This window comes from Mya arenaria, chromosome 5 (assembly GCF_026914265.1).
Source record: "Mya arenaria isolate MELC-2E11 chromosome 5, ASM2691426v1".
Classification (NCBI taxonomy): Eukaryota; Metazoa; Mollusca; class Bivalvia; order Myida; family Myidae; genus Mya; species Mya arenaria.
This window is the reverse complement of record NC_069126.1, coordinates 36,961,097-36,975,216: the sequence shown is the minus strand read 5'-3', so window position 1 is coordinate 36,975,216 and position 14,120 is coordinate 36,961,097. Positions and strand designations below refer to the sequence as shown.

Genomic DNA, 14,120 nt, shown 5'->3' with positions numbered 1-14,120 from the left:
TTCAAATGTTGGCATGCATCATTTATTTTGTCGATTTATTTGAAACCGCTTTCTTTGCCGAAGGAAATTCGCTTTCAATCATGACATTCAATCTTGACTTGTTTTTTTTTTACCTTTTTACTTTTAAAATACCATAACAAGGGGCGTATTACATAGGTTTTCGAGACTGCATCTTTATCACTTTGATACATCTTACGATTTGTATTTCACCGTCGGTAAATTTTGTTTCATAGTCTGGCATACTTGTATCATCTCAGATAGCGGATCTTGAGGCTGAAATGACCGACATATACAGTGCTGCGGATTGGTGCAAATCCCAAGGCGAATGCTACAAACTTGAACCAGGTAAAGCATATCTTAGTGTGTTTGCCTTGTATCCATGCTATAATTCTCACTGTCCATATTTTGTTAAAAAATATGAAATAACAAACGACCCAAAAATCCCAACTACATGCAGGTTTGACTGAGATCATCACAAACAGCCGGAACTACGATGAGCTGTTAGCAGCATGGAAGGGCTGGAGGGATGTGAGCGGCAAGAAGATGAGGTCGAAGTACCAGGAGTTCGTGGAGCTTATGAATATGGCAATCAAGGCAGGGGGTAGGGCTCGGCTAGTCACGTCTGTATGAAATTATTCAGTAGTGGAGGTTAAAAATGGCATGCCAATTGTAAATCAGTTTCAAGTTGTATAAGTATATTGATTCAAATGCAGTGGTTCAATCAATGTTGATGTGAAAACCAAATACAATGAAATCGAGCAGAAATCGCGTGATGATATTGAAAATGATTTAATATCCAACCATGCATTTCTGTTACCTTTTTTTGCAGTCAACGTCACGCGTGGATTATGGAATATTAAAAATATTAAATACTAAAAACATCCTTTGATTTTATTGCAGTGCTCAACTTTCTAGCAAATGAAATGAACACTTTTTTCAGGCAGGTACAGTGACATGGGAGACTATTACCGGTCGTGGTATGAAGATGCTCAGTTTGAGACTGACGTACGCAATTTGTTTGACGAGTTAGCTCCCTTATACGACCAGCTTCACATTTACGTGCGTAGGAAGTTGAAGAAGTACTACGGCGCGGATAAGTTTCCAACATCCGGTCATATTCCTGCTCACATATTTGGTAAAAGGGACTACTTTAACCCAAAATATACATAGGTCATTTGCTTTTGATCGGGCAAAGTTCGTACATAAACAAGTGAAAGTGGTATTATACTAAGACCTAAGATGATATCAGGGGCGGTTTTAGGAATAGACGTTAGAGGGTGCGTAACTTAGGGCACAAACATTCATCCTCCCTCAAAACCTATATTAAAATGGTTTAAACTGTTGACAGAGTTTAGGGGTACTACACCTAGAAAAAATAGCAATTTCTTGTCCGAAAATAATTGGACGAATTAACTTGTTGGAGGCGCCGGTGCACCCCCTTCTGTCCGCTGGTGGATTGCAACGAAAACCCTGCTGCGAATCGATCCACGGTCTTCTACCATTCGAAACATACAAATAAACCCCCACACTAACCTCATATAGTACGTTTCGTGCTTTTGAAGAGCAAAAGGTAGTAAAATGCATAGGTGCAGTTAAAATCAGCGCTCAGACGACGAGACAAAAAGGTAATTGATCTGGCATGGTTTCTTTTACCGTTATCTGTATTTTGCAATCAAAATGAATAAAGCTTCACATGTGATCTGTTCAGTCTTATTTCAAATCCAAATCATTAAAACCATTTTAGGAAACATGTGGGCCCAGGGGTGGAACAACATTTTCGACCTCTTGGTACCCTACCCTGAGGCCGACCAGACCAACCTTACCAAGGCTATGTTCGACCAGGTATGGTACTGCATACTTTTCCCGATACTTATAAAAACGATATCGGACCGATATTGCTCTTTCTATCGGATGAAAAAATTTACCTATATCATATCGGATACACAACAGGCCGATATCCGATATGGCATTGCTGACCGGCCGAATTCTAGTACTCGTACAGGAAAAGCAAGTATATACGGAAGCACAAAGTGTACTGGAGTACCGGTTATATCCGACGATGAGATGTTAGATGCCATTAGCGTAGGTCCTTATACATTTCAAGTTACCCAGTTGAGTCATATTTAATATGAATTTGTACAACATGTTTAGCCTCAAACGATACTGCATATGTATTTATGTTTGCTATATCCATTGCATATCAAATGAACCAAAATGAAAAGTGGAAGTGTACCGTTTCTTCTTAGAACTATAACGTGACGCACATGTACGTTGTGGCAGAGGAGTTTTTCACATCCATTGGACTCCAGAAGATGCCGGACACATTTTGGACGCACTCCATGCTAAAGAGGCCGCCAGACCGTGACGTCGTGTGTCATGCCTCCGCCTGGGACATGAACAACGGAACTGACTTCCGGTAATTGAAAATTAAAGTTACGTTAAAATAATAATTGATAAATTTGCATCGTGCATACGGAAGGTGAACATTAACTGTTAGTATCAAGATCATTCAACGCCGTTTGAACAGTATGACACACTTAGTCATAACAATATGAACCACTTCCTGAGGCTACATATTTATAGTGGGGCAATATATTCAGTTTCTTTAAATAGTTTGGACACTACGGAATAGTTTTAAGTGCAAGAAAACACTGCGTATTGTAAGAAGGAGAACTTATGAAATATATTTCCCTTATTACAATATGTCAATTCTACTTGTATATATTGACCTTGTTACCTTTGATCACATCCGCTCTGTATTCCCATGCAGGATCAAGCAGTGCACGATTGTAACAGGGGACCAATTCAACACCGTTCATCACGAAATGGGCCACGTACAGTACTATCTCGAGTACATCAACCAGCCCTACCTTTACAGGAGCGGCGCTAACCCAGGTAATGTATGTCGGCACGTTCAAATGCAAAAGGTGTCTACATGTACGCATAGTTCATTTACCTGATAAAACACATCTTAGTAATGGTAGCACCAGCGGTGAGATTGGTAAGTATAGCGAGGATTACCTTGACCCTTGCAGTTAATGCATCGTTGCCCTTCATTGATACTGATATCTAACACATGTCTTAATACAGCACTCATAAATTACTTACTGCTTTAAAGATTCAGACAAGGAGGACAGATACCTCCGTCTGGAGGTGTGTGTGTGTATTTAGACTTGTTAATAGATTCAAGTTTCAAGTTTATTCAGTAAACTTATGCCATACATGCATGCCAAAATGAGCATTGCAATGAACATATTATACAGTTACACATAAAGAGGCTTTTAAAAATGAACTTTGACCATATTATAATAATTAACATCATGCCAAAAAGAGGAGTTGGATATTCCTCCAAGTACCTACTTCAACTGGGAAAGGATTTTTTCTTGTTCTAAATCGTATAACATAATTCAATAATTAAGGCGGTGTTTTAACAAATTCAAAGCGTTCTTTAAACAATATATAATTTACATATTTACTTGAAGAGCTCACAGTAGTGTACCATTCGTTTAAAAACAAATCAGACCGTTTCTACTTAACACTCTTTTGTAACCATTTTGTATTTTGCCAAACATTAATAAGACCACATTTAATGGAGATATTCTTGACATGTTTAATCCATTTGAAGTCATAAGTTATAACATTGGCATAATACAGGAATTTACTCAATGTGACGTTGTTTACTAAGATTGAGAGTTTATGACAAGATGGAACGATCAAATTAGACCAGTAATTGACCATACCTGAATATATATCAATTTGCAAAGGCTTAACACCCGTTTCACCATATATCATACATGTGGGCGTACTACTTTTAACATTTAATATATAATTTAGAAATTTCAATTTGACCTTTTCGAGTATGTTATTGTTACCGAAACCCCAACATTAACAAACGTATAATTATATAGGTTAAATAATTTTGTTGTACAAATCTATTTGTAAATCAATAGATAAATATAAATATTTTGACTTTTTAAGCAAACATAACATTGCCTTTTTTTGTTTGTTTTGCAATATTGTCCTTTGCTTTACAAAACGAACCACTTTTAGCAAAAATAACTCCTAAATATTTTTATTCCGTAACAACATTTATTGTATCCTTACATAAATAAAACGTATGATGATTTAGTCTACCTCTGGAGAAAATGTCAACCTTAGTTTTTGAGGTATTAACAGTTAAATAACACTATAAACAATAGTTCTCATACAGGTATAGTGCATTCTGTAAATCTATAGCAGATTCAGACAATATAACAGTATCGCCCGCATAAAGGAGTACAAATAACTTTAAAACATCAATTAACTTGTAATCATGTTCATATTTATCAATAACGATATCATTAACAATCAAGCTACTTAGAAAATATTGATGCACTTAATAGAAAATATGCATTGGCAGTGTTCGGTTAATATATACATTTTACTCATGTTTCCGAAATTCATATCTCGATTTTCTTTTTATATATTAAGACCTCTACTTAGAAAGCTGTTTCAATATTTAAAACTAATAACGAAGAAATCGCTAAACCACTGCACGAAGCAGGCGCAAAATGTGGATCGACAATGAAAATATGTCGGAAAATTCAGTCAAATAGCAATTGATTCATTCTTTCCATGTCGTTACTACCTTGAACAAAACTTACCTCGATTCATCATTGAGAAATCTTCTTCTTAAACGCTCATTTTAAAATGACGATGCTTTTATGTGCGCTGCAGGTGTAGTCGGTGTGCGCCGTTTAGGAACAGTGACTATGGCTTCAGTTTTTCCAATAATTTCATATTTGTTCAAATTGTGTGAATATTGAAACGAACTGTTTGTGTTTTTTTGCACATTTTTTAAAATATCGGCTGAAGGTTCGTGGTCAAATTTCTGTTTCAGCGTCTTAAGAAGGATATAAGGTTATGCAGAATTGTAATCACCTAGCTGTAGAGAAGGAAATAAAGGGATGCATAGAATTACAACGATGATTTTGATCTTATCTCTCACTTCTTAAGAATGTTGTCTATGAATACCACGTGATCAGTGCTCAGTGTCATTACACAAATATTTCTAATGATATTTCCTTGTTTTCCAGGATTCCACGAGGGGGTAGCAGACATTGCAAGTTTGTCGTTCCAAACACCAGAACATTTACAAGAGATAGGATTGATTCAGGATCTTCCAAGCGGAAATGGTAGGTAACATAATATAACAGTGTAAAGTAATGACAAGCTTATACGTATGTTTTTCGCTGATAGGGCCAAAGAGCCAAAATTCACTATTTTTGTTTTACAACATTTTTTGGGTACCCTATTCTCGTTTTGAAGACTTCTGATAGTTATTCAGGAAATACCGTTTAAATTATCAAAATAAACTAATTTTAATTTGTTAAATCAAGTCTAAGTAGTTTGGCTACTACTGAAAAGGTATCTAAGCTTGTTTCCCTTTTTGAAGGATTTTTGAGTTATTGTGGTAAGTTATTGTTTTGTTTGGAACATACATGTAGCACTGTTATCAAATGTTTAATTCCAGAGGGTGATATCAACTTCCTGTTCCAAATGGCGTTACGCAAGGTGGCGTTTCTTCCATTCGGCTACCTGATTGATCAGTGGCGGTGGAGTGTTTATAGAGGTCAGACCACGCCCGCCAATTACAACACTGAGTGGTGGAAACTCAGGTACAAAACCTGTGGGCTATTTTTTTATCGATTTATTTAACATCTTTTGAACTGATTCCATTTTAACTTTTACAACTATGACACACAATTGAACCTTTGCAGATGTCAGTACCAGGGAGTTTCCCCGCCCGTGGAGCGATCCGAAGATGACTTTGACCCCGGGGCAAAATATCACATCGCATCAAATACCCCCTACATCAGGTATGTTTTGAAAATGGTTATCAAATCCTTTTCATGCCAATTCAATTGAAAATATATGATGACTTACCAGCAGTGATAAATATTGTATTTGCTACTGCTGTCATGGACATGAAAATTCTGACGGCAGTGTTGATGGTAAGTGGCAATAGCAGTAGTTTATACAATGGTTATGCTAATAACTTCAATGTCGTTGCAGATATTTCGTGAGTTTCGTGCTCCAGTTCCAGTGGCACCAGGCGCTGTGTGAGTTGATAGGGAAGGCAGAACCACTACATCGCTGTGATATCTACAGGAACATCACCGCAGGAAATAGACTCAAGTATGTTCACATACCTTAAAACGTTTTGAGCGCCTGTGTAACAACAAGCCTAATGTTAATTATAATGCAAGTCATCAATCACAGAATAGGTTGTAGTCTAATCATTTGGTAGTTTCGTAATACTGACCACATTTGGGGTAATAAATAAAGTTTAAGAATACGTCCAGCTTATATAACCAGACTCGTTTAATAAAGCATGGCGTAATTTAAATAGAAAAGGAAACGTTTGAATAATGTAATCACCATTTTAAAATCTGATCAATAATTTAAAAATTTCAGATTACTTTTTTGTTTTCTTATGGTACATCAACTCATTTGTATCTTTTAGCAAGTCTTTGCCATACTGGTGTATATCATCACATACCACAACCTTTGTTCTGTTTTCCAATTTGTTAGTTCCATGTTCCATTAACAGAGAGATGCTACAGATGGGCGCCTCCAAGCAATGGGGCGAGGCCCTGTTCACGCTGACCAAGGGGACTTCCGGTGAAACCAGGAAACTTAGCGCCGCTCCGCTACTCAGTTACTTCAAGCCCCTGCAGGTAATTAGGAACAGAGTGATTATTAAATATGCATTTTGCACCGTGAATATTTAAACCTCTCAGTCTTAATAATTAATATTGATATTCACATTGTCTTACTCAAATGTACTGAAATATTACAACATGGAAACAGCAAGAAGTACATGTAATACTATGTTTGTTTTCAGTATGCCAGGCTTTTGCAGTTATAGACAAATAGTAAATATACAAGAATATGTACTAAAGTCTGTGATCCAAATACATAAGGTTAATCTGATTTTAACCGTATAATGTTCTCCATCATTCCACAGGAATGGTTAACGCAACGAAACGCTGAGGCAAGTGACACTCAAATCTGGGATAAAACCTCGTGTCCACCTGGCTCACTCCGAACTTCCAGCGGAAATGTCCTCACCCGCGGAAATCCTGTTATCGTGATGTTTCTTAATATCATTTTTATAATCAACAATGTTTAATCATTCTTAACAAGATCAAAATAATATGAAATTTGTATATGATTGTCGCTTATGACTTACGGAAATAAATGTTCTAGCATTTGTCATTCGTACATTGAATAATATAATTTGATATACATGTAACCCAAAAAGTAAAAAAAAAATAGAAGACGAATTTTCACATTTGTGTAGAACTTAACGATTCTTTTTGACAAGATATGCAAATCCTTGATTGTTGCTGTAATAAAGACATTTAATATATTCTAAATATGTTTTTGGTTGAGTTATATACATTAAAAGTTCGAGGGCAACCGAGTCGTTGCCAGGCTTTATTGACAAATGATGTGATATGTGAAAACTGTTGGCAGTATTGAATACATTCGTCTGAAAGGGTTAGTCCTACTTGTATGTGTTCAGAAACGGGATAAATTGGTCATTATTAAAGAATAACTCAGGATGGTTTAGTTTGTTTATCTTTCTCGAGAAGGTAAGTGTTTGCGTTTTTGCAGTGTTAAAGGAACCTGTCATCAAGTGTTATCTCACCCAAGACGTCAAAGACGCCATTGCAACGATCAACCTCCGGCGGGCTGACCATCCGTTATCACAAGTAACATGATGAGCACTGCTGGAGTACACTTGAGAAAAATATAACTAATGAAATGAACAGGCATATTTTAGATTTATGTTTTTTTGCGACAATGATCATAGATAAGTGACTTCGCTTCGTGGCGATGAACTGATCGAATATTTAGTTTGAGGGGTTAGGAAAAATGGGTCTGTTCTTAGTCTGAAACGGGGCATTCTAATGAAATTTAAGAATATCTACGACCGTATTAACAGGAAAAATTTACTTCGACAAATACTTAGTGTATTTTTTATGTATAAACTTTATCGGGTCATATCAATTCATAATACTGTATGTATTTCACATATTTCACTTATATAACATATATTTCGTTTATCAATAAACAGATTGAATTTTTCTTCTGCTTACATTCTTTGAAAATAAACCCTCGCTTAAATCTAATGTTGGAAGAACACCATGATTCGAGCTATGGTAAAATACCGAGAAGGTAAATGGCTTCAACTTTCCTCAATGTGCCCCTTATTCCGTCAACCCCGTGAGAGTGCATTATTTTATTTTATTGAATTTATTCGAAATCTTTGCAATAGCAATAGCAATAGCAATAGCTATAGCGCTGCGCAACTATCATTGTGATATTTAATGACAATTTAGATACTTCAGTGAACGTTCAGGGTTTAAGGTAAAATAGCCCTCCTGCGGTAAATTTGAACTAGATTATATGTACTGCAGGAGCATTTGGATTTATTTAGTAATGAATTGGCTGCGGGTAGAACCTTTATAGGATTCCATGACACTAAATGGTTCTAAAAGTGGGCACTTAATAGAGCGTAGTGGACTTTTGTGAATCATGTCTTAGGTGAGTTTGATAATGCGTTTAGAATTGACTGTGACCACAATGGGGAGACAAAGGGCTGCTTAGGTCTACAAAACACCATGTGGAATTGTGACTTATTTTTTCAAATGAAATAAAGAAATACACTGACGTCGATATTAGTCATATTATCATTTTGACATTTAAATGATATTGATCTTAGTTTTAAATGCATATTTTTTGTATATCAAAATACAAATAAATTATTTAAAGTTATCATCATTTCATTAGATATATAAAGTAAATCAGTGTTATATTAAACTCTTTTATATGTAAACGAGCATAGCGAAATATAGATAATTCAATGAATTGCTAATTTCTACAGAGCCTTGTGTAAGTAAAAAAACAACAAGAAGGCGAAATTAGACGAAATGTCTCAGCTGTTTGTGTTCTTTTGTAGCTAAGCATCGCTATGAACTTGACATTGTCATTCTTAGCTTAACATGAAGCACGATATGATAAAGATACATGCCATTAATTTAGATTTACTTTATCTTGACACAAACACATAAGAATCTTACAACAACTACAATTTCACGACCACCTATGGCATGATGTAATGTTTAAAAAACGCTGTTGTTGTTATTTCAAAAAGATGTTCTTAAACCAAAGGTGATTTCAAATGAAAGCACATACAGTTTTCAATACTGCCAACAGTTTTTAACAAACACTTAAAAGGCGAAGATTTAAACAGAAAAAATAATATATGGGGAAAATAAATTGTTATGTTATTTTTACTCGGACCTTGATTTTAAAGAGTTCAATGCTAAATGTAAATTTGAATCCTGTATTATGCTTGTACCTGGATGAAACTTAAACATAGTTCAAAAGGTTTTTTGAATACTTTGTGTGTGTTTTTTTTTGTCTTTGAAATCCACCTTTTTGGCGATTCATTGATAATAATTCCATCTTCTAATGAAGTGAAGTTGACCAATGTATAGTTGACGTCCGTCAGCAAATAATTAACAATAATTTGTACAGATACTCTTAGAGTAATTACAGTAAAGCAATAAAAGAAGCGAAAATTAGAGTTTTCCATGGCTGTAGAATTCGAACTCAGTACCTCAGGGCCTTTAGTCAGTGTCCTAAAGAACTGCGCCATCAGGGATATATATCGTATTGGGATGTAGACACCATTGAAAAAATGAATATTTACGGTAACTTTGTCTACTGATTGATTTTGTTTTCACAACGTGAAAGTTGATTAAACTTCAAATCCATTTCTTTAGAGACAGTTTTTTTGTTATCAACTTAATTAGTTCAATAGGCTTATATCAACCCTATAATTATTGTTTCATTTAAGATATAAACAATTGAACTCGCCAAAACAGAATATGCCCCTCTAATCAAGATGCCCTGTATTTCTAATCGATGTTTTCATATTATGAGTAGCATAATTGTATACTGACAACATTATTCTTAGTAATATAAGTAATATAAGCTGAAATTTGCCTATGCTGAGCACAGTGCAGATGGCATTTCTTGAGCACCTTACAGTGGGCCTTTGTTGAGCACCGTATAGGTGGCCTATGCCTATGCAGAGTACAAATGTTGGTCACGTGATGAAGAAAACGGAAATTATATAACTTACTTTATGATATTTACAGAAATAGTGTGAGTAGTCAATCATGCCTATTGAGATCACAAAGCACCCGATGACCCCTTCTTATTCTATATAAATGATGCAATCGCGTTCGAAGTCAATTTTCAAGCTCAATTTTCAAGCTCAGTGAGGTGTGACGGGATTCCACCGCTTTTAGATAGATGATGTTGCTATAGAGATGGGGAACCATTAATTTTAATTGCTTTATGCATGAAAGTGATCGATATGTGAATAGTTGTTCTGTTAGCGTTTTTCCCAAAATAGTCAACTATGTTTGTGATTCCGGGGTTAAAGAAATCACCCTATCAGCAGTATTATATCACGTAAGCTATACTACATGTATTAAATGCCATTAAAGTGTAAACAACTTCAGACGTTAACCGATTGACTAGAGGTATAGTACGGTGCAATATGCGGGATCCCAAAGTTGTTATTGAATAGTCGTGACGTAATAGTTCCGTTCATTTCAATCTCAGTAAAAATGTTCATACAGAGCAATATTATCTCTGGCAACACAGTTAATCAGTAGACACACGAAAAAAGAACGCATTGGTAGCATTAATAATTTATTAATGTCACATTCCAATACATGTACATGAGAAATAAAATACATAAACTGTCTTACAGCAAAGTTATATACAACAAATGTGTGTTTTTAAAGCGAAATAGCATTGAACATGATACGATTTATCTGTGTTATACATATACATGGGACATGCCAGTAAATAAGAATAAAACGTACCACGGCAGTTCTTATTCCTCTAAAATGTATTTATACCAGTAATTAACGCAAAAGAAAAAAAACATCACATTAATTACTAGTGATATACGCTCCCAATTATTCTTACATATCCGTATTAAGAGGACAATATTGTATGTCTTAAAATTGTCAATATTACTCCAATCTGTTCACGATAATTTTAGTAAATTAAATTTTGTTGTTCAGCTTACATTATTACCACAGAATATCCCATAATTTATTTTTATTCTATTATTTATTTCCTCAATTTCACCGGCCTTTTGCTAACATGATACAGAATACAGGTAAACTTATTTAAACTATGTTATTGTTAGTCGATATGGTAAATATGCATAGTTGTGCGACTGAGTCATATTGAACGTGCTTGGTTGAATAAAACTAGGCCAATATTATACTTTAACCTTTGGGCTTTAAAATGGCGCAATATTTGAATGGTTGTGTGATATTAAAACTTAAAAAAGGCGAAATGTGATTATGCGTATTAATCTTGTAAGCGTGCAATTATGTGTCCGTCCATACATTTAATGAAATGTAATATACCTTGCTTCCCTAATGCTTCATTTGAATTTTATTCAAACGTTCGTTTGGTTGTTATTGGGTGGTTTAATTGTATTTCAGTCATTATATACTAAGGTCATTGTATAACTCTAATGCAGTAAATAAGTAAATTCATCCAGTTCAAAAATACATTAGTGCTCTATAATTTGAAACTATTTGTTCTGTTCCGCATAAGGAAAGGCTCATTTAAAACCCAAGTTTCTTTCATTGTCAGTGAATATTTTATTGGTCAGTACTATTCAGATAATAAAATTAATGTGCACTGGTAAATGTTTGTCGCCTGAGTAAAAGACAGTTTATTGACTAAGGGTTCAATAGTTAATAAATAGACTATAACTAATATGAGGTTTACATACTTTATTTACACACTTTTAATGCAGTTTACACAATTGAATAACGTTTTGGCAATATTGATATTTTTCATACATTTAAAAGTTTGATATCATACAACTTATTTAAAAAAGGTAGAACACGCACTTTTTACAATGTATGCCATTTTGCAGTTCTTTCATAATTGTACAGTACAATCAACGGAGTTATAATAATGACATATGTTTATATTTTAAATGCTAACGACAGAACACAGTCGGGAATTACTCAATGTCACTAGCATTTATCCAGCTATTAAACTTTTTAGGGTAATACTTCCACTTCACAAAGTATTGTTTATTACGTCCTTTGCCTCGGCGTTTTAACACGTTTTCCACTTTCCATGTCTGATCAGCATCCACGTGTACTTTCTGCAACTCACTTTCATAAAATGTTCCTTTAATATCATCGCCCTGCAGATCTTGTAGTCTGTAGATTGGTAGTATGCCTCTGTGGTACCTTGTATATACGCGAAATATCTCTCCTGAATACGTCTGATCGTAAGCTCGAGTAAACACGGTTTTCAGATGACTGATGCGTACGTAGGTGCCGATTTTAAATTTAAAAGGCTTCAGATTCGGCATTAGTTTCTTTCTTTTAGGGTTTTGTGCAAAGTATGTAGCTAGTCTCACTTCTTCCTGGTTATTTTCCTTGACGTCGGCGGGTTGCATATCAATGGTTCTATGATAGGTATGGTTGTAACTATCGGCGATGTTTTGCAATACGGATAGATAATTGTAATTGTCTTTGTGATTAAAGTAGCGATAGAGTTTCTGTTTGATAGTTAAAATTGCTCGCTCCGATGTTGAGGCCTTGGTTTCGTTCTGTGTTGGAAAGTAATGCACGTCGAACTTGCGCATGAGGTCCTGAACACGTTTTTGCTTTAAACTCTTGTCCTGAAAATGTATACAGCGAAGTTTTAGAATAGACATTTTTTATGGATAATATTTACACAATGTTAAAATGTTCACAAATGTAAACCTTCATATATACATAGGTCGTCTGTTAATAAAGTACCTTTATCCGTGATCAATTTTGCTGGATCTCGACCAGAGTTTTGAAATATGTCCGCAAACGCATCTACCACTTCCTCACCCGTTTTTCGTCGCAAAGGTCGAAGCCATACGTACTTGGAAAACGTATCTATGACTAGCAGAATATACTTGTGATCGTCGTTCCATTTTTCAAACTTGACCATATCGATGAGGTCAGCCATCCATAAATCGTCTTTCCCCGCGCTTATAACATGATTTCTTTGAAAGCGCCGTCGCACGGGCTTGTGAAGACTGTACGATTCTTGGTCATGCAAAAATTGCCGTATTCTGTGCATGCCTAGTTTGTATTTACCCTCTTTTTGTACCGCTTTGTATAATTTCTGGGGACCGGCAAAACTAGCTGCGTGTGATGGATCGTAATAAATAGTCTTTAAATATTCCTTCCAAGGAGCCATGTCTGCACTGGTCGAGTTCATGTATATAAATGAAGTTAAATACTTTTAGACTTCATATCTATTAGTCCTCGGAATCACTACTTTCATCGTCACTCTCTTCTCCGCTGTCATCCGAAAGTTCGAATAAGTCTTGAAACTCATGCTGATATTTCCGAAGGACTCTTTTTTACTGCAGAAGGTAAACTAACGCCTTTTTGTCGTAGTTTATCAATCTGCTCAACTATTATCCGATGCGATGCATTTGTCACCAACGGCAGCCAGTACCTTTCCAAGAGGCGCTGATAATTTGCAAAGAAAAGCCTTTCTTTATACGGTTGTGTACGCTCTGAGGCCATTTTATACGAATCTTCTTCATTATATCCATCATCGATATACTGGTCGTGTTGAATTTATCTTTAGTTTCTTTGTGGGCGATTTCCCAAAGATGGAGAAAACCATCATTTTCTTCTATATCATCTTCCATTGCATCGTCACTTTTTTCTTCCGTCCTGCGTCGTTTCACCGGCGGTTCGCCTATGGTTTCCCTTGTTTTCCCGGGCACCAACCACGTTTCACGTGCTTTTGAACATCGTGTGCAGAATCAAATAATAGTCCACAATCATCACAAGCTTGCCCCTTTTCAGCCATTGCTTCTTCTTGATCGTCGATGTGAACAGTTTGAACTCCGACCGTAGAATGATGTAATTTAGACATATCATTCTCTTTAATAATAGCATCAAGACGTTCTGAAACGCGATTGGTCAATTGCGGCAGTTTATTATATTCCCGAA

The 14,120-nt window shown here is 35.5% G+C and overlaps 1 protein-coding gene across 1 annotated transcript in view; it reads left to right on the top strand.

Annotated features, from left to right (window-relative positions):
- Positions 1–7,255, top strand: part of LOC128235659 (angiotensin-converting enzyme-like) — a 31,721-nt gene extending 24,466 nt beyond the window's left edge. The window contains exons 22-33 of the mRNA XM_052950464.1: positions 258–345; positions 458–601; positions 941–1,135; positions 1,745–1,842; positions 2,247–2,416; positions 2,771–2,895; positions 5,076–5,174; positions 5,513–5,657; positions 5,760–5,858; positions 6,055–6,177; positions 6,593–6,719; positions 7,010–7,255. Coding sequence (XP_052806424.1) covers positions 258–345; positions 458–601; positions 941–1,135; positions 1,745–1,842; positions 2,247–2,416; positions 2,771–2,895; positions 5,076–5,174; positions 5,513–5,657; positions 5,760–5,858; positions 6,055–6,177; positions 6,593–6,719; positions 7,010–7,174 — 1,578 coding nt within the window. The 3' untranslated portion in view covers positions 7,175–7,255. The remainder of the gene's footprint in view (positions 1–257; positions 346–457; positions 602–940; positions 1,136–1,744; positions 1,843–2,246; positions 2,417–2,770; positions 2,896–5,075; positions 5,175–5,512; positions 5,658–5,759; positions 5,859–6,054; positions 6,178–6,592; positions 6,720–7,009) is intronic.
- Positions 7,256–14,120: the final 6,865 nt, after the last annotated feature.